This window comes from Empidonax traillii, unplaced genomic scaffold, assembly GCF_003031625.1.
Source record: "Empidonax traillii isolate 1590-97213 ecotype Southwest subspecies unplaced genomic scaffold, ASM303162v1 scaffold68:size1967880, whole genome shotgun sequence".
Lineage (NCBI taxonomy): Eukaryota > Metazoa > Chordata > Aves > Passeriformes > Tyrannidae > Empidonax > Empidonax traillii.
Genome location: NW_020955261.1, coordinates 273262 through 299737, shown reverse-complemented (window position 1 = coordinate 299737; position 26476 = coordinate 273262). Strand labels below are relative to the sequence as shown.

The window sequence follows — 26476 nt, the reverse complement described above, 5'->3', positions numbered from 1 at the left end:
CAGGGGATTGCTGTGATCAAAGGGCAGGACTTCAGTGCACAGTGCACCTGTCCAAGCCAGGAGCAGCCAGTTTCTCTGTAAGAATGCTGTGAGAAGTGAGGCTTTACTAAAATCTAGGTAGACTACATCCACGGCCTTTCCCTCACCCACTAAGTGGGTCACCTTGTCATAGAAGGAAATCAGGTTGGTCAAGCAGGACCTGCCTTTCACACACCCATGCTGGCTTGGCCTGATCCCTTGGTTGTCCTGTACATGCGGCATGAAGGCACTGGAGGTGATCTCCTCCATGACCTTTCCTGGCACCAAGGTCAGGCTCAAGGGCCTGTAGTCACCCAGATCCTCCTTCCAGCCTTTCTTATTGATGGTTATCCCAATTGCCAACCTCCAGTTCACTGTGACCTCCATGGTTACCCAGGACTGCGGATAAATGATGGAAAATGGCTCCGTGAGTCTTTCTGCCAGCTCCCTCAGTACACTTGGGTTGATCCCACCCAGGTGAATAGACTTTTGTGTGCCTGAGTGGTGTAGCAGTTGCTAACAATTTCCCCTTGGATTGGGGCTTCATTCTGTTCCTCATCCCTGTCTTCCAGCTCCGGGGGCTGGGTATGACAACGTCTTATTATTAAACGCCAAGGTAAAGAAGATATTAAGTACCTAAACCTTTTCCTTATTCTTTGTCACTACTTCCCCACACATTTAAAAGAGGAAAGAGATTCTCCTTAGCCCTCCTTTAGCTGATGATGTATTTATAAAAACATTTTTATTGTATTTTATTGGCAGTAGCCAGATTATGTTCCAGCTGAGTTTTCCCCCCTTCTCATTTTCTCCCCACATAACCTCACAGCATCATTGTAGCCCTCTTGAGTTGCCTGACTCTTTTTCCAGATGTCATAAACTCTTTACTTTACCCTGAGCTCCAGCTGAAGCTCTCCGTTCAGCCAGACTGGTGTTCTACCCTCATGGCTCATCTTTCAGTGTATGGGCACAGCCTGCTTCTGTGCCTTTCGGATTTCCTTCCTGAAGCAAGTCCACCCTTCAGGACTGTTTCCCAAGGCACTCTGTCAAACAGGTTCCTAAATAGGACAAAGTCTGCTCTCTGGAAGTCCAAGGTAACAGTTCTGTTGACCCCAAAACTTACTTCTCCAAGAATGGACAACTCTATCATTTCATGATGGCTGTGCCCAAGACAGCCTCTGACCATCACCCACCAGTCCTTCTCTGTTCACAAGAAACAGGTGCAGTGAGGCCCCGATTGTGTCACTCACCAGCTGTGTCAGGAGCTCTCACATATAATGGTGCTTTTTAAACAGTAGCTGCTTGAATCTAAGCTGCTGTGAAGAACAATTAAGAAAACCAAGTTAACCAGAACTTCTGAGAGCTTCCTTTCTTCTGCTACCCTCATCAAATGTGGTCTTTGTTGTGTCCAAGAGTAATTTCTCATGCAGACTATGTATTTTCTTTTACCATTAATATAGCTTTCCAGAGCACTTAGCGTAGGTCAGTTGGCTTGGATCAAGAAGGAGTTGGTCACAGTCATTACATCCTAATTTGCCACAGCATGGCCTTCTCTTTTAACTAGACTCACCTCCGGGAAGGTGGCATGTCTGCAAGGCTTGTTGTTGGGAAAACTGAGAAACGTGTAAAAGTTTTGGTTTGACAAAACAGTCACAGAACAGGGGTCCAGACTACTGTCGGAAGCATCAGACCTAACAGAGAGCCTCAATTACTCCGTAAAAGAGAGGTCAGTGTTTCTTCCTTACTCAGATCTGTCCATGCTCCACCATGTTCTGATTCCTGTCCTGGTTGACTGTATTAAAGCACTTATATGAAATAATTATGACTGTAAAGCAGTCAGTTCCTGCCAAGGTCCATATATCCTCAAAGGATATAAGGACACACAAACGAAGCTAACAATGCAGCAACAGACTGCAACTTCTCATCCTTCCCACAGGAGCTCATGAGATTATCCTGACAGTTTGGACTGGTCCTCAGCGCTACTGGAGCAGAAACGAAGTCCAGTGATTTCACTACCACTATTTGCATGCTCCATTCTTAATTCAATTCAAGTACAGAAATTCAGACACTTGGGGTCACTTGAATTAGTGCTGGTGACTATTCATGTCTCAACTCTCTTGTTTTAATTCAATCTGAGATAAAGCCCAGGAAAGCCAATTGGAAACAAAAGATTTGGTATTGCGCCCCAAGATAATGAAATACTAAGTTATGTCAACATGATTCTCTTCCATGTACATTTTGTTAAAAGAACACAGTGGATTTTTGCTAATGCAGAAGCCTTTTTAGTAATTTTTATGGCTAAGTAGATAAGATGGAATCTTAAAGTCTTTCAAAAACACAAACAATGTTTATTTGTTGCTCGTAAGTAATTCATGGACCCAACAATATCCAACAAAACTTCTTCATTTTTAACAGATCTCTTAGTGAGCATCATTTTACAGAAAACCACCAACAAATAAATAAATTAAACAATTGCTTTTGGCATCACAATGGTTAAACACATTAAATAATTCCTTAAATTGTGCTTTACATCAATGAAAATCCCTAGGTCTACAAACTATCTTGTAAATAGGAATGAAAATAGATATGGTTACTCACAATACAATCTCTTAGTAGCAGAGTTCACAAACATTATTGCACATAAACAGAAGGAAAATTCCTAGAGAATAAAGTAATTTACAGCCTATTAATTGACCCTTTCATCTTAAATATGGCAACTAATGGGAACTCTTTATTTTTCCCTTCACTTCCAACATTTATTTGAAATCGCAGAGAGAGTGATATGGCCAAGGCAGCGGCCGCCAAGGACATTGTAAGCTATAGAACCCATTTTCCTCCACAAAATATAGACAAAGAAACTATTACAAGAACCAAACTGAAAGAAGTGTTACAGTGCAAATTTGGTACGTTTTCTGAGTGTGCTTTTGCTACATGTAAGAAGGATACAGCAATCTGCTCTAGCAGAATGATTTTATTGTGATTGTTTATCTTGTACAAAGTAGTCTCCACCAACTTGGAAAGATAGTCCTTATCCAAGACCAAAACCCAAAAATTCCATATGTAGCAGGGGAACAGCAACAGAGGGGGAAAAAAAGTGAGATAAGTTTTAAAGCATCAGTGCTCATAACTGATACAAGAGCGCAAGTGGCAAACAAGAACCCTTTAGGGCAGAAGGAAGCACATGCTGATGAGAAGACCAACTTAAGAAATGTCCTGTTCTAGTAGCAGATGTCAAATCTGAAAGATCTGCACATGCAAAGGTGATGTGACCTGCCATTTGGTTGAATAGATATGCTACGGTTACAAAGTGTGGCTTTGGATTTGACTTCCATCCCTTCACTTTAGTGAAGGGCAAATAACTGCTGTGTATTGAGTAGAACACCTAGCAAGGCTATCACAGCCTCACTATTAACAGAACTGCAGTGAAGAATATTTAGGATCAGAAATAGTGTTTTTTCTTTCTCCGTGGTTGCAATGGGTCTGGCTGAGATGGAGTTCATTTTCCCACAGCAGCCCTCACAGTGTTGTGCTTTCTATTGGTAGCTGGAAGGGTGTTGATAATATACCTTATTTTGGCTACTGCTGAGCAGTGCTGGCACAGCACCAGGGCTGTCTCTCAACATTCTCTCCCCTCTCAGTAGAGGGGGAGGGGGGGGTGGGCAGTATCCTGGGAGGGGACATAACCAGGTCATTTGACTCAAATTAACCAAAGGGATATTCCATACCATAGGATGTGAACTCAAATATAAAAGGTAAGAACACAAAGAGGAAGGGAGGGTGGGGATGGATTTATCATTATTCCTCAATAAAGTATGGCCCATAAGGCCATAAGCTGAGTTTTTGGACTAGACATTGAATTATCAGAAACAAGTTCAAATGACACATCATGTTTTTCTGTCCGCTCCAAGCTTACAGTGAATTATAACTGGAAAAGGCAGGCAGTGCTGGGAATGTGATGGGAAGGATTAGTAAGTACATCTCCATTACAAAATAATGAGATTTGTTTCAGCAACACAGTAGCACAAGCTAACTAACAAAATAATGCCAGAAAGATGGACAGAAATCCTATAGCATTGTTGCTCGTAAAGGTTTAGAAAGAAACATGCTGCACTCCAATCTTATATGAGTCAGTGTAATTACAGTGAAGTCCGTGCTGTCAGAGCAATGAAAACCTGGAATAACAGAGATATGAAGCAAGGCCTTTATTTTGCTTTGGCATTACATTATTTCAAGCACAGCATCCAAGAGGAAAAAGCTGCAAGCCTGTGTATTAGAAGTCAGCCTGAAAGTATTTCCAAACTGCTTTATTTGTCATGTGCCAGGAAATTCAGCTAAGAAAAACAGGATTGTTGGTGCAGTGAGTTTGCTTGATCTACTGCTGGAGCTGAGGAAGGAGGTGCCAGGTCCTTCAGTCCCAGGGGCTCTGGCCAAGATCTTTGCTTCTGGTTGCCTGCCCCTCTCAAAAAAACCCCAAACCAACAAACCACCATACCTATTCCTGCACAGGCAGGGCTATCTGCTACACAGGCTCCAGAGGAAAAAAAAAAAAAATCCAAAAAAACAACTTCAATTTTAACTAAATCCCAAGTGTTAAGGTAGATGTCACAGCACATTAACAGCTCTTCGGGACCTAATCTTGTCTCCTGGGAAATGACTGATGAAGAGGGTAGGCATTGCATGATGATATTGCCAAACTATTAAAGCTAATGTAAAGGCCCTAAAGATTGCTTAGATTTTCCTCATTAGACTTTGTCTTGTATCAGACAGAAGGAATAGTCTGGAATCCTTAGACAGCCAAAACTGATGATCACAGTCACTGGTGAGGCTCCAGAGAAGCATTTCTGAGCACTGTTTCCTCTCCCCTAAAAAGATAGCACTGCAATTTCTAAATGAAAAGTGAGGACCCCATTGCTCCGAGCAGCATAAATAGATGGTCTGCTGGGGAAAGAGTCAGGCACATGGGGAAGGGGACAGCAACAAATGTGGGAATGGGGAGATGCAACAGTTCCATTCATCCCTGTGTCACCACCCAGAAAGCTCCTTTCCTCTGCAGAGCCAGGGCCAGCCCAGCCTAAAGCCATGGTGCCAGTTGTTAGTACATCATATCACTGTGAATCACCTGCACTGAGTTAAAGGTGTAAGAATGCTGGTCAGGCTTAGCTCTTCATGGCCTCACTGTCCTGAAGGCAGGACACCCAGAGTGAGCTTCGGTCCTTGACTGTGAAGATTTCAATTTAAATCTCTGAAGGCAGGTGTCCATATGTGAGAGCAAGGTGTCTGAGTGCCTCTTTCAAGCGATGGGGATCCAGGCAGCACCACTCAGGAGTCTAGAGAGCTCCTCGTTCTTCTCTAAGGCAGACATCCCATGCTCAGACAGGAGAATAACAATCTACAGTCCTGTATTTTCCCTTCTGAATGCAGAGGCTGGAAAAGATGTACGTGATCCACCAGTGGAACAGGTATTAAAGACCAAAACCCACTGCTGCTTACCCCAAAAGTAGCACAATCAGTCAGTCAGACGTAAAGCAGTGTATTGCTAATGAACTACATTGATAATGAGGTATCATCCCAGTATCCCTCTTCACTTCTTCATGCTATTATGATACTTCATGTTTAATGTATTATTGTATCCATTAACTCTCAATGGGATTGTTAGATTTTATTTTTGATATCCTGCATAGATAAGTAGCAAGAGCATTGTCAGAAGAAAAGAAGCTACAGCATGCACAAAAAAACCCCAACTTGGAAACGAAGGAACAAATTTTCAAATTCAGCCTCTTTTTTTCTGTAACACTTTTTTTTTTTTTTTTAACCAACTGGGTAGAAACCTTGAATTCTGAAAACAAATGGGAAATGTGCATCCACATCAGGTACTCCAGTATTTCTAATTAGCAAATCTGTAAGGTAAAAGCCATTCATGCATGCAATAATATACTTTCAGTATCTCGATTTAGCAGCCACGTTGAGGCACTTAGAGAAATTTCCTCCTAATGCTTTACAGTTATACTAGAAGAAGAAGCAAAAAGACTCTCTCAGAAGATCTATGGTACACAGGACCCTCTTTTTGAAATGTCACTATAATGAATGAAAAAAACATACAATCTTGGAATAAACAGATGCAGTTTAGCCACAAGAATGTAACACGTGGAGGAAGAACCCACTGAATATTTTTCTAGACAAGGAAGAAAACCAGATACAGATCTCTCATCATGAAAACAATAAATTTACAAAGAATCTTCATACAGAGTAATAAATATCAAGACTTTCCACATATCCATTATGTATTCTATAAAAATGAAAGTTGATTTTTTTTTTTAGCCACTACTGTAGTTAGAGAGAAAACCAATTTAAATTGTATTCACTCGATATCAATGTATTTTAATAGACAATATCATAAACCTGCCTAACTTCACAGACAATATATCTCCAGGCTTTTACAGCAAATCTGGAAAATGTCACACTGATATTTAAGCTTTTCCTGCTCTCTCTTCCCTCTTCTCTGTAGTTTGCCTGACCCCTTTGGTGAATGTGAAGGCAGATTTCATTGCCTCCAGCCAGATAATCTCCATGATGTGTGCTCAGCTGCCACGTGGATCTCATTTCTCAAGGCTTTGCCTTTGCCACACACACTCAGAAAGATGGTTGCTCTCTGGCTGGGTTTGGTACTCTCAGGATATGCAGAGAAATAAGCTAACCCCTTCACCACTTCACCTATAAACCATCTCTGATTGCTGGCTAACGAAACAGAACAAGCAATGCCCCAATCCCACACTTTCTACATCTTTTTTAATCACCTCATCAAATTCCTCCCTTAATCGAAACACAGCAAGTGAAAGTTTGGTGGACAATGCGTGCACCTTCCTACATTTCATTCACTAGAAAGTTATGCACTACAGTTACAATGAACAGTACAAAATAAACCAGCTCTCATGTCACAAAGGAGCCAAGCCAGCTATTTTTTCCCAATTTTTCATTCATGTCTGCACAAGTTTTAGTAGCTCAGATTGTATAGGGTACATCTGTTAATGCAAAGGATACAGCTCTCTCTTCAACCCATCCTCATAGCTTAGGGCTTTGAAGGAAGTCTTTTTGGACAGAGAATCTTATTCTACTGCCATTTAGGAACACTAATCAATACCTATTGAGAAAACAATACATTCTCACTGGCAGAAAACAAGAAAAACTGAGACAAGGAGGGGCAGTTGTCAGACGAGGTCTCATTTACCAAAGCATCAGGTGTTTCTTGGCTAACTCCCAGGTAGCCAAGTTGCACAAACTCTCTGATCCTCTCATTGGTCAGTCAAGGCGGAGGAGCATCACCACCTTGCGACCTGACTGTTATAATCTTCAGTAATGGCTACTTGTGCTGCCTCTTCCCTTGGCCACTGGTGAACTCTCTGCTCCCGCAGCAGCCGCCGCTCCTCTCGCCTCTTTAGCCGGTTTTTCTGATGCTCCTCTTGCTTGGAGTACTGGAAGCGCTGCAGGAACAGGTCCTTTGCGTATTCGTACAGCTGCATGTCCAAGAAATTCAGCTCCTCTATCCGCTGCCGCACATCCTCCCCAATGTCCACGTTGGAGGCCCGCGTAACATTGAACTGGGTGAATGGGGAAATGAATTTCAGGTTGAATGTTCTCTCAAAGAGATACTGTGTTTTCCTCTGAAATTCTGTCAGCCCAAAGAAGGCCATATTTTTCAGATTGTTCTTGGCGCTTTGGAGAAGAATCATATTTCTTTCACTCTCATTCATAAAAGTCAGGTTGTAGCATCCCACCAGGCTGAGGTCTGCCAGCATGCGCACCTGGCGATTGTTGGCCAAGTTGTAGCTACAATCCATGAATTCCTGTAAACTGACTCCAGACCAGTCATCTCCTTCATAGCAGGTAGGCAGCTCGTCTGGTGTTGGGCTTCTTCCATCGCACATATGAAGGGAGGTTTTCCACGTCGCACCCCTCTGGACATGCTTCCATTCACTCAAGTACCTTGACACTGGATCCCTCAGCATTGTGATGTAATAGAAATTCCTGAAATATATAATTAAACAGAGTTTTAAGGTTTCAGTAGATTTCACTATTTATTCTCCAATAAAAACATTACCTGACACTGGCATCACACCCTTCACTTTTTCCAGTGTAATGTAGGCACTTTAAAGTGGCTACTTCTGAGACAGAAAAAGCTTCATAAATACCAGGAATAAAGTACAAGATAAACTGGGAGAAAAAGAAAAATACGAAAGGAAATAAGCTGTTATCAGGGAAACAGAATGACCTTGACCTATCAACTTTTCAGTCACAGTTACTTTGTGCAACCAATTAACTGAAGTCCCCTCTACTTCGAAGTGTTAACCCTCATTAACAGTGGGAAAAGAGATTGACACAATCTCTTCTGGACTGAGTCACATGTGTCACAAGATGTGCAAGATGATAATCTGTACAGCACTTGGTCACTATATAAGAAAACATGAGTAATTTCATGTGGATGGTGCAAATGCTAAAAATAACACCATGTGGAAGACTGGCATGAGCCACCTACTTAAGAAAAACCCTATTATTAAGTGGGTTGGAGTGAAGATAATAACAGACCCAAAATCCATTCATATGACTCAATTTTAGACAAGTGCTTGATTGAAATTAGTTATAATTGTGTAATACAAAAGCATTTGTTGGTGTAAAGGCTATCATTATTCAACCTCACCTGTCAAGACTACAAAAGAGACACCATGATATATTCATTTGAAATAGAGCAAATAACTACAGAACTCACATTGTCAGTTCTTCTTTTAGCTATGAAATTCAGTTTGCACGTCTATTTATGGCAAGCTGAAAGGGACTGCAATCGAATATGCATCAAGAAGGCTTTCACAGATTGAGGTTTTTTTACTGAGAAATGCTTTACTCAATAATAACTCACTTGAATTATAAGGTGACATCATAAACACAAACTAAAAACAAAATACTCAGGATTTGTGTCAGCTAAAATAACCAGAAAAAGATTCATGACTAAAATTAACACATGGTCTGGTTCAAAAATAGGCTCGTGAGTTTTCATGACTCATCTGACTGCAAACAATACATTAATAAATCATAATTCCTAAGATTTCTTAAGAAAAGTCTGATTTCAGTACTCTTTCCTGAGCCTAGGGAAGGACAAAGGAAGTAAGCAAAAAGCAAGCTTGCTGAAGACAAGCTATCCTGTGAACAAACCAACATTTTGAGAGAGCCATGTAATAAAGACCTAGCTCCAATTGGATGAAAAATCTCAAAATTTGTAACAATCTCCAAGATGATTACTTTGATTTTCCATATAATGCACACTTTCTGCCACTAAAGATTCATCATCTCCATAAGCCTTAGGTTTGTCATAAAAATATACATTTCCCTCCATATTCCTAAAAATGCAGATGTATTTCCCAGTGTAGACAAAGGAAAAGGCAACAGGTCTGAATGCTTTGTCTCTGTTCATTCTGAGTTCTCCACCTACAGGTTGTGAGGCCAAACTATGGACTAGTTCTGCTGCAGGGTAATTTCCTGAGCTGCTATCTAATGGAAACAGCTGTTTCAAGAATTATTTCACAGCAGAAGCTTTACAGGTGGAAGGATTTAATCTAGGGAATGCCATGGATGCATTTTCATTATCGCTTGCATTGGAAACATGATCTGTGTTAGAATCGAATGATACTCTGAATCATTTGGAGCTTGGGCTTTCTGACTGCTTCTCACACATGGCCAAACCACACTTCAGCTGTTTAGATCCCCTTTAGTTACTTACACAGCTCACGGCAACAGTGAACCCAAGGATCCCACAACCTTCATAGGCAGATATTTCCAAAATCCCTTTTCTACTCTTGCAGAGCAGGAAGTACAGGAATCCTCCTGTGTGCTCTGCAGGATAGTTCCACTCTTAAAAGCACTGTCTTTGGGCACTTCAGGCACAGCTTTCTCTTCTCAAATTGGATGATCACCTCACCTTGGCTCTACACTGTAAGTATGAGAGCACGCTAAGAATTGCTTTCCAATAAAGAGGACAAAAAGGGGCACATTTCACTAGTTTTGTGCAGATAAAACAGCTCAACTCCCAAACACTCATCAACTCTGAGTGTAAGACACTCTTGCTGCAACATCCAGCAGGCACGGATAGGGTTGTGACCAAAAATGATTGAAGCTCCAAGGGAGCAGAAATGAAAAACGGTGGATAAAGACTCAGAGGCAGTTGCCAACATCTACATCAACAGAGATATGGCATCGGCTCAGTCCTTGTATTGCTGTCCCTCCTCTCTTCAGATAGTTTTGGATGTTATTATGTGGTAACAGATGGGTTTAGAAGTTGCTCTTGACAGTTATTTATACCTCTAATAATAGTTCTGTCTTTCCTCACCCACCTCTAGCAGTCCCAGTCAGGCATGACTCAGAGCAACAACAATTAACAAAAATACCTCCTTTGCATCAATCATTTCCATTTCATCCCTGGATATGTAAATATGTTTGATGTACAGTAAACAGGCCTACGAAGCAAATGCATGGAAATGAGAACAGGGCATCTTTGTACAACATCCGCAGCTTCCCTTCTGCAGACCCAGACAGAAACTTTTGTCAGTCTGCTGCTGCTCCTCCTTGTGACTACCTGACTTCTGCATCTGTTTTCACTATCCTGATTAATCTGCCTCTGGTTTCTGCAGCTTTCAGAAAGCTGCCTTCTTGTGCTATCCACTGAATGGCTTCTTTACCTGACAGACAATCTTTAACAGCAACTTGACACACATTTAGTTTCTGAGGCACTAATAGCTTATGCCACATTTACAGTTTACAGCCTTCTGATTAACTTTCTGTTTGTGACCCTCAGTCACCCTTTTAACCAACCTGAGGTTGGAAGACCTTAAGATTTCTTCCACCTAATCCTGAGCACTGTCCAGATGGCACTATATCACATGCTACACAGAGGACTGGGGGGATGCTGCACTGCAGTTACGCACAAAGTTTTCTTTCATGTCTCTAGAATAATGATATAAGTAAAAATACATAGGTCGTGCATGTTTGTTTCAGTTGGAAAGTTATAAAAATTATCTTGGGAAATTGCTCTCTAATGTTGACATTTATAGATGAAGTATAAAAGCATTTCAGAGCTTTCATTGCCTCACGCAAATGTTCGATCACACTAGGAATGGTTGAGGAGTCAGCTCGTAATAAAGACAAGAAGCAGTTCATAGAAAGATGAAACTGAGTATGGTCTTCAGTCTGTCCTTTCTTCACTGTTTGGTAACATAGCATTAAGTTAGCTAAACAGTGAATATGCTTCAGCCACTCTGAATACGGATGTGCACTTGTTCTCTTCGGTGTAAATGACATCCTTGCGTCACTCATGCTCATGCTTATGTGGCTATGCTAAACTTCATGGCTACCCATTGTGGGAAATTCTGAGTGAAACATTAAGTAATCACTTCTGTTACCCTGTCTGACAAGGCAAACTCATCACAGACTTATTGGCTTCATTTCAATGGACTCTTATCCTGCGTTACTCAAACTGCTCTCACAGGCAGACTCAGTGCTTGAAGGCTAGACAAGAAGAATACACTGGCATGTCAGTGAGAAGATATTACAAATTATTTAAAACCCATGAAAATTATTTATATATGTACATATCTCTAGATAGATACGTATCAATATATGTATCAGCGTATGCATGTGTACATGTGCGTGTAAAAATTTACATTGAATTCTGGCCATAAGTTACAGCTGTCAATGACAGAAAAAAGATATTAAATGCATATGTGTGTTTGCCAGTGTATCTTGTGACTGTATAAACCCATAGACAAGCACAAACAGTTCAGATTACATTTCAAACACCAGCCCACTAATCACAGTTACCTGAAAGGAAACTTTATATAATTTCCTCAGGTTAAACAATCTCCTTTTGAGCGTGATGTACTGAAAGTAATGAATTACTGAAGCTGTCACTATGGGATAGCTGATGTTTTGTACAGGTGCTAAGCATCAAGATAGTCAGGGCAAGGGCCTGATGATTCATGCAAAGGCCCAAACAAGCATCGGGTGTGAAGCATGGGCTGCATATTACTGTTTACACTAGAATGATAAAGCACTTGCTAATTCCTAAGACTCCAGTCCTACTTGCATGAAATGCAATCTCTTTATTAGCATTAGGCAAAGAAAACCTTTAACAGAACAGATAAAACAAGCTTCTAGTTATAACCTAAGAACATGTATTTCTTCTACATTATAAGGTATTTTAATATAAATACTCTAATCTTACATTAATCCTTCAATAGAACTCTCTGGTTTAGAAATTAATTTCAGAGGAGCAGAGTCTGCTATTTAGCAGAGGTGATCCCAAGCCAGGGCACTTTGCCTCTTCTATCACTATGGAACAGATGTCCCAGCTGAGGGAGATTTGCTAAATATGTGAAGGATCACCGCCCACTGAGAACAAAAACATCCTGTGGGGCCTCCTGGGGAAGAAGGATGAATGGCATCTTCATAAAAGGAGAACAGTATGCTCAGAGCAGCTGATGCAGAGACGGAGGAATATCTGAGGTTAAGAGAAAGAGTCACCAGAGAATATTTTGGAAAACACTGACAGAAGATAGGAAATGACTGAAAAATCCAGGTGCATCATAAAACCACCCACATTCTGGTTCTTCCTGGTAGCAAGTAAAATAAAAGCCCTGGTCAAGTTTATGACTCAAGTGGAGACAAGAAGTTCGCAGCTTTAATTGTGGAAGTCAGTGTGCTCCTGAAATACCCAGCAAAAGCCATCCTGTTAGCAGGCTTCTGCTAAAAACAGAGGTTGTGGCAACATGTAGGGTTAATAAGGATCGGCATTATGTGAACAAAAGCCTTATGCCTCCCATTTTTATTCTGAAGCCCAAATTCTCAGAGGTAGTAAAAGAGTTAACCAGCAATCAGCAACCTCTCTTCATGCAAAGCATCACCAGGATGGGTAATGGTAAAATGAAGAGGGTAAACGAATGAAACAAAAATAAAGATAACACAACAGTGAACAATTAGGGAACAGGAACATGCAACAAGAATGATGGGGGAAGGCAGAAATCAAAGAAACATTGCTGGGCTGATCCAAACTGGTCGAAGTCATCCTAGTGAAATGCAGATTTATCATTTCAAGGCTGGCAGCCTCTTTGTGCAGAGTGTCACTGCATCCATGTTGTACTTAATTTAAAGATAACTTGCCGAACATAACCAGAACACACTGTACACTTCTTATTCAGAACAACAGCACTGTAACAAAAAAGCTGTGAAAAAGCACAAACTATGTGCATGTCCATCTGTCTGCAGGAAGCATCATACAGTTTATCCACCAAGCTGGACAGATAAATTCTAGCTGTCCCACAAACTTTGCAAAGCTGATGTAGCAACAGCACACAGGCTTCTTAAGCTTAGCATCTGTCACTGTGATGGAGTGATTTTCTAAGAGATCCTTTACACAAGTTTGTGACCTTAATACTATTAGCTGTCCTTTCAGGTTTTCATGGGTTTCTTTACAAGTCTTTCACTGAAAGAACAGCCATCACTGTTAAAAAGTTAAATTGTCTACTCTTACTGCATGCATTACCTGTTCAGCCTATAGAAAAAATAGTTAATTGGATGTTTTCTCAGAGGATTGGCGCACCCACTTCTTCTGCTGTTTTTACCTGGGATGATGAGCACTGTACTTACTTAGAACAGTGGCTGTAATGTCCTGTAGACACTAAATCCATAATAAAGGAGAACTTGCCATTGACTTCTATAGAGTTAAATAAAAGGAAAATAAAATAACATAAAGTAAAATAAAATAAACCAACTTATATTTTGAGATACAAAATGTAAAATTTTAGATATGCCTCATTATTCCTCTGAGATTTTGTCCCATAGCTCTGAATCCAACTAGAATAAACTGGCTACTGTTTCCTGTTTCCAAGTTGGCCACGAGCCTCTGTTGGTTAACTAGACTTTTCATGACCCCAGTGACAAAATGTGCAGCTAAATCGGTATGATTTGCCTGCTCAGAGAAGGGACTAGATACTACTTTCAGGGTAAAATATCTAAATGCAGTGCTAAATATAAGCTACACATCTAGGCAAGCTCTGAAACCAGCAGGGAGCTGTCCAGTACAGGCAGTGGTGTGTGTTTGGAGTGATGCAGCTGGCCATGGTAGGTGCCAGCTCTGGCATGAACTGCATCACTTTAGAGGTTCCCTATGCATTGCACTGTGTACCTTGATCATAGGTTGCATAATTGCTAACCTGGAGATGTCTATGTTGTAGGCACCTATACACAGGTGTCTCTATCTGTAACGTCAAACCCATGCCTGGAGTCAAAGACTCCTTTCCTGAAGGGAGGTATTCACAGAATGAAACTTCAGGCTGGTGTCAAAAAGCATCCAGCAACATAACATTTTGTAACGAATGAGAAGCAACTACAGAGAACATCCATTTCATGACTTTTTGTACTTATAATACATTTACCAGTCATGTTACAACATGTCTTTCTAAGCATGCTTTTAGAGTTTAGAGCATCCCCCAAAGCAAACCGAAGTTTTTAAGTTTTGTATTGCTTCACACAAATCTCCACGCCTCCAGTCAGAAAAACAGTCTATTATAATTTTGTTGTCTTTACTGATATGTCATTATATCAGTGTGACAGAGGGCTTGGAGTCAAGAGCTGGGATTACATATCTGGTTCTGGTAAACAAAGGTGGTTGCTCAGGAAGTTATTTGTGTTGACACAGTCTGTTACAGGCAAGAGAAATATGGTGTTTGGGCACTGGGAAGCATTTAAGAAATGTGAAACCTTATATTTTCTTGCATATTTGCAGTCACCAACTGAGTTTCTTTTACAGTAATTTCTGCTTTCATTATAAAACTTCAATTTTTTCTGTTTAGAAATTGCAAGCCCTTTAAAAATATCCTCTGAAATATCAGATTAAATTCTGTATCCGTGCTATCAAAAAAAAAACAGGAAAGTTTTTTGTTTTTTTTTTTGTTTTGTTTTTTTATGGCTGTTGATCAGAAGATTAGTGTCCTACATCTGATTAAAGAATGACAGATGACAAGGAGTGTCTTTTAGAGATCAATCACTCTGACATCAAACAACTTTTAACAGTAATGATTTAGGGTAATCTAGAAGGGTAGAAGACAGTGATCCTGTAGCAACAGAAATGCTGCAGGTACAACATTAGGAAATTTTCCCTCTCAAGAGTCTAATTTTCCTTGATTTGAAGCTAGAACAAATTCAACAATGATGTAGGGCCATATGAAGATACAAGTAGAGTGAGATACTAGCTAAACTGTTTGAACATAGCACTGCTTTAGATTCATACTATATGGAAAAAAGATGAGTTTCAAAATCCAGCACTCCATCTGTACTGCTAGCAATGGTAAAAACCACAGCTGTGCTGATGGTAATTTTTATTTTTTAAAGTAATGGATAATCACGAAAATAATAATCACATTCTTGACATATCACATTGCCACATACCCTTCAAAATCTGAGTTAATCAGTGAAAATGGATCTTGGGATCTACTGCTGCAAAAGGAAAGTGGGAGTGTTGAGACTTTTTTGTTGACATAGAAGAATAAACTTGTGAGGATGAAGATTTTAATGAAGTATTTCAAAGATGTGTCTAAGACATTAGGTGGAGATGAGAAACTGCAGCCTTCCGGTATCTAAGAGGAGGTCAGTGAGAAGACAGAGCCAGGCTTTTCACTGATGTGCACGGTGGGATAGATAATGAGAGACAATGGTCATAAATTGAAAAAGGGGAGGATACAAGGAAAACAATTTTCATTACAAGAATAATTAAGCATTGGAAATCTTTGCCAGAAGCACCTCTGAGTCCTCCATCCTTGCAGGTTTTAAAGACCCAACTGGACAGAGCCCTCAGCAACCTCATCTGCGTTCAGTGGCGACCACGCTCTGAGCAGAGAGCTTGACTGGACACCTTCTGAGGACCCTTCCCCCCACAGGGGTTCTCTGATTCTGGATGACAGTGCAAAGCCTACTGTCACCGAATGTACAGCCCTGTCAGACAACACATCAGACCAGAAAGACTCACCAACTAGATCATCCCCATTCTCCCTTGTTCTTTCCTGGCTACCCTAGGCAGGCCACAGGGGAGATGCTTTGCCATTTAAGGGTTTGGGATTTTTTTAATATGATTTTAACTAGGACTATAACACTCTGAATCAGCACACTCTGAATTATTGAGCAACTTCAGGAATATTTATTTCCATGACACGTTCTTCAATATAGAGTCTCTAGAAAGTGGAGAGGACAGTGCAGCTACTACATGTCCCTAAAGAAATTAATTCCATTCATAGGTATCAATTCTGGATTTTGAACAGCTCCTAGAGTAATGAAATTATGTAGCTACCCATGGTTTTAATCCCAGTATTTTAGAAAATGCACATGAATAGCACATGCATATGTGTGAGCTTTCTGAGATAATGTAGGTTTTTCCTGTGTGTTGCCTTTGGGATTTAGGCATAAATTCTCAAACACAGAACATAAAGTTGGGCATTTAACTCTGTATTCAAATATGTAGGTAAGCTCAGTCTCATTGCCAGTGAAGAAAATCACAGAATAGTAAGAGCTCAGATATAAGAAGACACAGTCTGTCGATTTATTTAGCAAAAGGAGGTTCTCAGAGCCATTACAGTACCCTTCCCTGCCAGCATAGATAACAGCACTCAATTATCCCCTTCCTAAAGCATCCTAGCCCCTATTGAAACATCCTTTTCATGCTATTGCTGCTACTGAAAAGAGCTTATGAAGATTGCTTCTTACAGTTAGGAACATGAGTCTTATTCCTGGACTAAACCTGGTCTTAGTCTACTTAGATCCAGTTGTCCTTGGGTTAACACTGAAAATACATCAAGGGGATTCATAAATGTAACATCAGAGAAGGAGAAAGAGCATCTAAGTTGAAAATCAGAGAGCAATTACACCTCTCAACTTACAAAGCTGAACTAGTTGCTGCTGATAAGCCCAAAGTGACCACTGCAGTCCCCAAAACCCTTGGGTCATGCTTAGATCGCTCCACTCAGAGATGCACCCTAAGTTTTCCAACATCTCAGCTTTCCATGCTAGCTTTTGATAGGAAGCTTACAAAAGTAAGAAGCTCATGACATTGGTTCTGTTTTTTGATCATCCAAGAAGCCCTTTCCTGGCATTTGAACTTGCACGACTTCAAATTTCACTATACATGGCTAGAATTGGGGAAATTTCACATGAGGCCTAAGAGGTGTCTTGTACAACAAATATTTTCTATCTCTACTGATGTATTTTCTGATACATCCTAACATTGCATTTGTTTTTTTATGGGGCCACATAACTCTGGAAACTCATACTCTGTTGCAAACTAATATGGTCTAGTGGAGGGTTTGGAACTAGATGGTCTTTAAGGTCCCTTCCAACTCAAACCATTTTGTGATTCTATGAATGTGAAGATGTCTTTCCACTCTCCCCATCTGACTGATAAGCTCAGTTGATAGAGGAAATCTGTTTCTGCTTGCTTGAGATGCACGACCATGCACTTTGAACTACCAACTTCATTCCACCTATTTTTCTGAAACCTTCAAGGTCATTAAGCAAATTCCATTAACATACTTCAGCTTTTAGTGCCAATATCATTAATGAAAATATGAAATAGGATCAGAGTTAAAACTAACCCTTGATAACCTTCCTTTAAAGCAGAAAGTTCCTCTTTCAGCACATGCCATTTTGTTACCAGCTTCCTGTTCACCAGAAAATTCTCATGCTCACCTTCATGTTTCTGCCTGGTATAATAATTTGCAGATGCTGGTGTATCAAATACTTTATTGAATGTGAATCTGTCTTCTCCTATCAGAGATAAATGCTGGATATTTACATGTCACAGGCCAGAGGCTGAGAATGGTGGCTCCAGCTTTGCTGCATGTGAGAGCACAGAAGACGGTTAAGATGGGGAAATGACAATTTATTTCAGAGAGAAGCAGTCTGGAATAGAAACGCACAGATGAGGTGATTTGATGGAAAAACAAATCAGCCTCTTTCCATCAAACAAGCTTGATACAAATTGTAAATCATTTCTTGATGAGACACAAATCTAACAAAGTTCCATCCAGAGATTTTTGTTCTTTGCCTAAATTATATCAAGCTCAGTTGTTCTAAGTATTCCTTAAATTGCTGAAAGGACTGAAGTAGCAAGAGCCTTGCTGAAAGAAATATAAACACAAAATGAAATAATAATTCAAACAATAAGAACTTCTTTGTTCTATCAAGCACATGCATAACAAAAAACTTGTATCTTGTAAGACACAGTGTGTGAGCACACACAGGAGGAAATACTATTCAAAAGCAATAGCTATGCTCTATGTCTTATAAGATTCTTAAAAGATATGCAAGGCATTTGTGCCAGGGAGAAGAATAAATCCTTTGTGGCTGGGATTGGCAAGGGAGGAATCCATTGCTCATATCGCCCCCATTCTATCTCATCACTATTGTGCAGAGATAATTGCTGTGTCTCAAAAGAACTGTGTAAATCTGGGGTACATATGACACCTTTACTCAAAAATGTTGTTTCTTTTGCCTCTGCCTTTGCTGTGTCACTGCACAGAAAGAAAAATGAAATAAGGGTGTATTGGCACTATTGTATTACCTGCCTCCTTCCAGAGCTGCCTCTAGCCCCAGCTTGGGAAGGAAGTATTGAACTTGTCTTTCTCAGAGAGATATACAGGAGAAACAAACTTTGGGGATGACCCACAGCATGAAGTGGCAGCAGAAACAAGGGCTGGCCAGAGAAAGAAAAGGTGATGACAGGCAAGGGACAAGAGAGAAGCAAACCTAGAGACAGTGCTGCACAAGTGATCTACAGTTCAATCTTGGTTTGCCAGTATAGCCTCCAAGGGTAACAGAAACTCATTTGGGAAGAGACCCTCCTGAAAAAGTCTGATGCCTGAAATCACAGTTAACAGCTTAGTATAGCAGGATTCATAGTATCCCTCATGCATACAGGACAAGCCACAACACCTTCCTCACAATCAGGTCGCAGTCTCTGAGCAGTTGCCAACAAGGTTAGAGCAAATCCCTGTTTCAGGAGGAGCATCCATGGCGCAACTTACTGCCTGTGCAACTGAGCATTCCCCCAGCTCCAGTGCAAAAGGATGGGGACGCAGAACTCCTGCCTATTTGGTAACCTAAACAACATGAGGCCTTTTGTAATGGTTGTAAAGGAAAAAAAACCTCCTACATACTTTTATGCAGAATTATGAGAGATTTCGTATCGCAAGGGTCCTGGCTGCCTGCAGGAATACACCTGCCTGGTAAAATTCAGATTCAAAGAACCCCTGAAAAAACAAATAAAATGTGGCCAGATCCTTAAATCTTCTGACATTTACATTTCTTCAGTCAGATTTTGTTAGGCCTAAAACAAAGCAAAAGTGTTTATTTTAAATTCAAAATTTTTATCCTGTTCCTGGTTTTTGAAGCAGCTGTTGCTATCCCATTTTATTTTCTGGCTAGGTAAGACATGCAGCACCAGCATCACCAGTGTTTCTCTGTAGCTAGCTTTACTGGAAACCAGTTTGAACTACAAGTGGCGTGCAACCAGGTTGCCTCTCTAATTGAGCTTTCTCTGATTTCCAACTAATACCTCAGATGCAGACAATCTTTTCCAAGTCTGGGATGCTCAGATAAAGATTCTGTGGGATTTTTCACTGCAATGCATTTTGAATCAGTACAGTAATTCTGCTCAATTAATAAAGTAATTAACAATAAAAAAGGCACAGTAATTGAAATCCCCTTGAAAGTACATCAATTTATTCTCTCCGAGATTTGCCTCAAATCTTTATTAATTCTGACATAAAGCATAATGACCATAAATTATAAATGATCATCCCAATATCTAGGCATCACAGTCATCTTCTTATCCTACATGTTGAGTTTTTAAAACAACTAGGTTTAGTCACAACTTTTGAGATTCGCTTCCTGTAAGGTAAACAACATGACAATATGGATTTAAAAGAATTTCAGGTGGTTTTACTAATGAAAACATTGTAAAAGTAGTTTTTCCCATTCATACATTGATACAGTTCACAAAACCTAAGGAAATTGCCCAGCTGTAAAAAAAAAAAAAAAAAAAAGTTTTTTTTGTTTTTTTTTTTTTCCCCCCCTAAAATTTCTCTTGTGATGTAATGGTATGTTTTTTCCTATGAGATGTTAAGCAAGCAGATGACAGGTATTTCAACTGAACTCTTCACGATAGACTGCTGACTTTCCATTTCACACTGCGCTTTGTGTTTCACTAAAATACTCGATAGCATCTAAGCAAACCCAGAAATGTTTGGCATGAATAATACAACTCAAAGCTATAAGCAAAACTGCCATCTTCGTCCTCCACACCCATACGTACACAAAATCTCCACAAGGGGGCCCTCTAATCTTCCCCAAATCTTAGCAAAAGCTTAACTTGCTCTCCAAAACTTGATGTCCTAAAGCTTTTGTCTACAGATACTATGGTATCTTAGCTTTTAGTAAGCTTTTACCTACTAGAATTGACTTCATGATAGAATTTCATACAATAAAACCTGCAATTTGAAAGGGAGTCAGTTTTTATGCGTAACTTCCACTACATACTTGTCACACAAAGAACTTTGACAAAGCTTTTCCAAGTTCACTGCTTGCAATAAACAGCCAAAATGAGACCCTTTACACACATGCACACACACACACGCACACACAAACAGCTCACACTGCCATGGCAAGGCAGCCTCCAAGGTGCAGCCTGCTTCTATGTTATATTGTAATTTGTAGGCTAAGCGCAAAGTAAGCGACTGTGAGTGATTTCAGCTCTCTATGAATGCATCCCGTAGGCACCACAGTTAAGGTACAAACGGCATTAAAATTATTTTCACTGTCCTCTCAACTCCCTGCAGATATGAAAAACAAATCTTGTTTGGGATACCTTGTTATTTGCTTTAATATTCTGAATGTATTACAAAGACAGTGTTATAAGTCCTCATTTTCTTAACTCAATTGTAGCTCTGTGAGGTTTTTTATTATTTACCATGTGTTTGACCTTGGAATACCTAGCAGAAATCAGACCATCTCCTTCTTCTGACCTCGAATCTTAATTAATCAGGCTCAGACACCCATGCCAGGTTGTGGACTGCACTGTACCACTATTGATTGTGGATGTTATGCTCTGAGAAAAAAGTTAATAAAATAAAGAAGCCCAGGCTTCTAAAGAGCTTTTATGAGGTATTCTTTACCTTTCAGGAAAACTAGCTAGGGATTATACGAATTCAGCCCTGTAGATACAGAACAAAACCACCAATCTGCTAACTCATTTAAATAAATCTCTGCACCTTGATCTGAAGTGTGAACTTTAAACAAAGTTTCCACGATCATTCAGCAGTAGTGCTGTATGGTACTATCATGTTTAACCCACGCTGATGACAGAGTCCAGGCTTCTGCAAAACCTGTGCATTCACACAAGCCAAGATGCTGATAGGACTCCATAAGAATAGTGGCTGCAGCAAGTCATCGTGGATGCCTGTGGCTCTACAACTTTCCTCTGAAATGGGCAAATCCTAATCAATGAAGCACATCTGTACCATGGCAAAAAAGCACTTCCCAGTCCCTTCAGGCTATGAACTGACTACCTGAAGCATAACATTTGATTAGTCTTATTATCTCCAGTCATTTATATAAAAATGTTTTTAGGGGCCATGAAGCCATCCAGCCTTTATTAAAATCCAGCTACATTCTCAGAGTGGATGCTACCCTCCTTCTTCCTTTTTTGTCTGTAAAAACAAGAAGGAATTTTTTTTTGTTTGTTTTGGGTTTTTTTTTAGGTTATCATCATTGCAATTTCATTATTGTAAAATAACCTTCTCCTCATACATTAGTGCAGCAGACTGTTGCCATATCCTCTCAAACATGCAAATAGGTTAGGCTTTCCAGTCTTTCCCCACAGAGATACGTGACATTGAGACTCAACATGATCTAGCATCTTTCTGAACTAAAGGCCAGGGGAATCAGGTGTGGGACTTCATTTTCAAATGTATCTCTCATGGAAATTAGTGAACATCTGTGCAGATGCTGAACCTGAATTCATGCAGCAGAGACAAAACCTATCTGAAACTGAGCTTAAGGTCTAGGAATATCTAATGAAATATCTAGGAATCTTTATCTTTGTAGGTGGAGGATTTTTTCCCTTACCTTTGAAGAGACAGAGTACTCTTTAGGTCACAAACTTATCCTGCTCTAGAAGAACTGGGATAATGAGAAGGCTATGAAAAATACTTCTGCATTACCAAGGAGCAAAGTTGCTGATGTGTATCCCAAATAACACAAAGATTTGAATACAGAACACTCATTAGGATTTCTTTATAGACTGTAAATTGCTTTCTGTCTCATACAGAATATTACTGTCAATACAAATATAGCAGGGATGCAAATAGGAAAGCAGAATTCAGGTTAAAATATCATGATGTCATGAACATTTTTCTACAGTTTTAATGACTTCAATGTTTCAGTCTTTTATCTAACAGAGATTATTAAGTATGCATCAGTCTTATTTGTGATACACATACTGAATATTACATAATTTACCATAAGTTAAAACCTCTGAATTTACAAAAGAAATCTCATCAGAGTTCCTGAGCCACTGAAGATATCTTACCTGCCTAGTAAAATTAGTCAAAAAAAGGAAAGAATTTGGATTTTTTGCTTTGAAGGTGTTCCTTTTCAATGGGCTTTTTTTAAAGTAAAATTTCGGTTTATAATTGCATCATTTTTCATATATGACAAAACTGTGCATCCCAATAACCTCACCAAATGCTGTTTAGCACTTGTATCCCTGCTCTCCATCTTGATACAGCAGCTTCAGTGTGTTCAGGCTAAACTACAGCCCTGCCTGAGTGAAAAGGAAGTTTGCACGCACACAGACCTGCAGTCATGACACTTTAATTTGCTCCAAGGCCTTAATAAATACACCAGCATTAAGCACGCTCACGCAAACCACAGCTCTAAAAATAACTCACTTAAGATATTTTTCCATGCTGTTTCCAGTAACAATGCTTTTACCACTAGGAACAATGAGCAGTACACGCAGGGATTTATCACCAAAAAATGGCACTTTGGAAAAGCATCAAGGATCCTCAGAGGTGTAGCAGGGGATTAGCTGAGGGGACACATTAGTATTCCCTGAGCATCGATGGAAAAGGCTTGGCAGCGTAGCGGGGCCAGCGCAGTGATGGGGGTAAGCAGGCACGGGCATCCCTCCTCATCCATCATGTGACTGACAGCAGGACCCATAGGTGAGGGCTTGGGCCAGTGGCCACCAAGCTCTACCAACTCCCCAAAGTTCTCAGGGAAATATTTTTTCTCAGAGGCCAGAAGTCCAACTCCTCCTGTCTAGCACCCCTTCCCAGACCAAAGCATTCCCTGGCACACACCCCAGCCTGCCTTGTTGGAAGGAGAGGGGCTAGTGGGAAGGGACAGTACAGGCTCCCCTTCTCCTTAATAGTGTAAAGACAATTATAATTTTTTTTTTTTTTTGGTCCCAATACTCTCAACAGATCGGGAAGAAATATTTACAACAAAGAGAGAAGAATACATAGGTTTCTTGAAACAGTTTTTTGGTCTTAAATGTAATTCTCTTAAATTCCTAAACATACCTGCATTTATTGTAAAAAGGCCAGCAAACTGAATATATAGAATAAATCAACAGTCTACAAACACACATAACAGAGGCTGAAACTTAAACTTAAAAAACACACCTGATTTTAATGAAAAATCCATGATAAATGCCTTGAAGCAAAGGATATGGGAATAAAATTCCTAAATTGGTGAATCCTGAGCACAGTCTCAACAGTGAAACTGGGAAGACAGTGTCGGGAATCATCAGAGGTACAAATATTGCAGTGTTTCTTTCTTACTATGTATTTTTCTGTTTCTTTTCCTTTTAGCTTCACTCTCATTCTTTGGCATCACTTTATTTCTTTTTTTTTTCCTCTATTTCTTTTCTTCTTTTTTCCCTTCATTATTTGTGTCCTCACACAGCAGTGGCATAACTTTATGCCTGGAGGAGCTGCAGAGGAAGCAGAGCATTTCCATGTGCTGTTGGGCTGACATAGAAGAAAACCAACTTTCTCCTAGCTAAGTTTAAGACCATTTGCTCCTGCACCAAGTTTCTCTACACACCGAGCTGGCTGCAGAGAAAAACTGAGTGGGAGTGGGATGGTGCCACTCCAAGCCCTTGTCAGTGAGAGAGAGATGCTTCTGCTTGCCGGGGTGGGAGCAGGGGCTGTGTGGCTGACTCAGGAGGGCACACTGAGGGCTGGAGCATGGAGTGCAGGTTTCACCAAGAGACGTGTTGTTTTAGGCATGCGGCTGCTTCCCCACAGGCCATTTTCACAGCACTGCCCTCATTTGTGCCTTTAATTGGGACTTTTTAATTTTACCACACTGAAACTGGATCTGCCTCATCTTTGCATCCCAGGTACACAGACTCTCCAACGGCTCATTTTATATCCCTGTGAATTACAGTCAGTTCAGGCTTTCTTAACAAATCTGAGAGACAGAAATTATTTTGAAAAACTTGGCATAACTATCAATTCTAGACATCCTATAGCAGTTATAATATTACAGTACTGCAATTGGACTTTGTTCTGTTAAATCTACCCTGGATTTAGCTTTGGCTTCCTAAAATAGGTCTTAGAAGAATCATGTTCTGTAAAAACAGTTGAATGAAAAATGTGCTATTAAAAAAGGAGTTCAAGAAATTACTCAACTAGTTCATGGAAGACAAACCCATCAAGAGCTATTAAATACAGAGACCTCTCCAGTAGGGAAGAAATTCTCAAGCCTTGAATTTTTCAACCAGGGGAGTATATTCAGGAGTATTGTCATTACATGCTTGCCTTTTTCTTATCCTCCTTGGACTCTCCATTGTTAGAGACAAGGTATTAGGTTAGATGGACCTCTGGTCTGATTCAGCCATCCTTGTGCTACACCAAGCCATCCATAAAGTCATACTTTTTTTTCCTAACACTGATGAGAGAAATAGTTCACATATTGACGAGTGAAGTCAAAGCAAAAAAGAAAAAAAAAAAAAGATATACTGTTTTAGTCATATGCATAAGGAAAAATCTGGATGTCATGTTTGTCACAGAAAATGTTCTCTCACCTTCAATAAGAAACCTATTTTCTGTTTTTTTAAAAATGGACGTGGGAGTTACAAACGGCAGTTCTTTACTGCTTGTAAAAATGAACAGTTTCCATTCATTTACAAAGAGACTATCAGAAAATATATTATTACTAGGAGTTGGTAGGAGGCAACATCAAACAGCACGTCAGCTCTGAAAGAGAAACGAACCATGGAAACAGACTGAATGCATGAACTGACCACTGAGGTTCAGCACAGAGGAGAGGAGCATCCCATTGAGGCCACAGAGCAGAAGGGCAGCTGAGATATTCAGGTAGGCTGAAAAATAGCTCAGCCCCTCCTGACAACTCCACTGCTGTTCAGTACCAGGTCTGCAGGTGACTAGGTGGCCGGCCAATGCAAATATGACCCATGGTGAACCTGGGCCATACGAATTAGCTAAAGCACATACCAGCCTCCACTGCTTTTATGTGTTCATGTGTGGTATCTGATGGACAAGGGTGATGCAGGGCACAAACGCCAAGTCTGGCACAAAAAGAATTTACTGACTCCTCCTGAACAGCTTGAGTGAGTTTATGTCAGAGGAGCAATTTGCACCATTGTTCAACCCTGGTTTTGAACGAGTACGAGTATATCTAAACCCAGCCTGACTGTACGGTCAAACTATGGCCTTGGTACCTGACCTGCTACAACTGTGCAGGAGTTACTCTGGATTTATGAGCATGCAAACACACCAGGACAATCTGCTTAGTTTTGCTGCCCTGAGCGCTTTTTCTGTGTCTGTCCTAACTTAACTAACCTCTGCACTTCCTCGCTCCATTGTACTAAAACTATATGACTGAGAAGAAAATAAATGACACAACTGAAATATTAAATTCTGTAAATGCTGAATATCACACATAAAATTCAAAGGAGTACAACATATTTAATAATAAGAGTGTGTCAATTACATAAGGAAAGGGACATATAAAAGCCTCCATTACAAGGTGAATTATTATCCTCAGAGTTGGAAAATGTTAGAAAGAATATTATTTGTGCAGCTTTATTTTGCCATTTTGATACCCTATTTATTTGCAATAAAAATTGTTATTTTTTTCCACAGGCCCTGTGCTTTATTCAGTGCACAGAACAGGCAGTGCTCAGCGAGATGCTTGTTCAATATTTCTTATCATCTGAAAGCCTGTAGTTCAGTGTTTTATTTACAGCATGTTGCACAGACTGCTCGGGCACAGAATGTTGCAGCTTGTCATTGCTTTTACTATCACAATCATCCTTGCACTATATTGAATCTTGATTTCTCTTCAG

The 26476-nt window shown here is 40.1% G+C and overlaps 1 protein-coding gene across 1 annotated transcript in view; it reads right to left on the bottom strand.

Annotated features, from left to right (window-relative positions):
* Positions 1–4992: 4992 nt before the first annotated feature.
* The window catches only part of HS6ST3 (heparan sulfate 6-O-sulfotransferase 3), a 291229-nt gene continuing 269745 nt past the window's right edge, over positions 4993–26476 (bottom strand). The window contains exon 2 of the mRNA XM_027880318.1: positions 4993–8037. Within this exon, the coding sequence (XP_027736119.1) occupies positions 7332–8037 (706 nt within the window). The 3' untranslated portion in view covers positions 4993–7331. The remainder of the gene's footprint in view (positions 8038–26476) is intronic.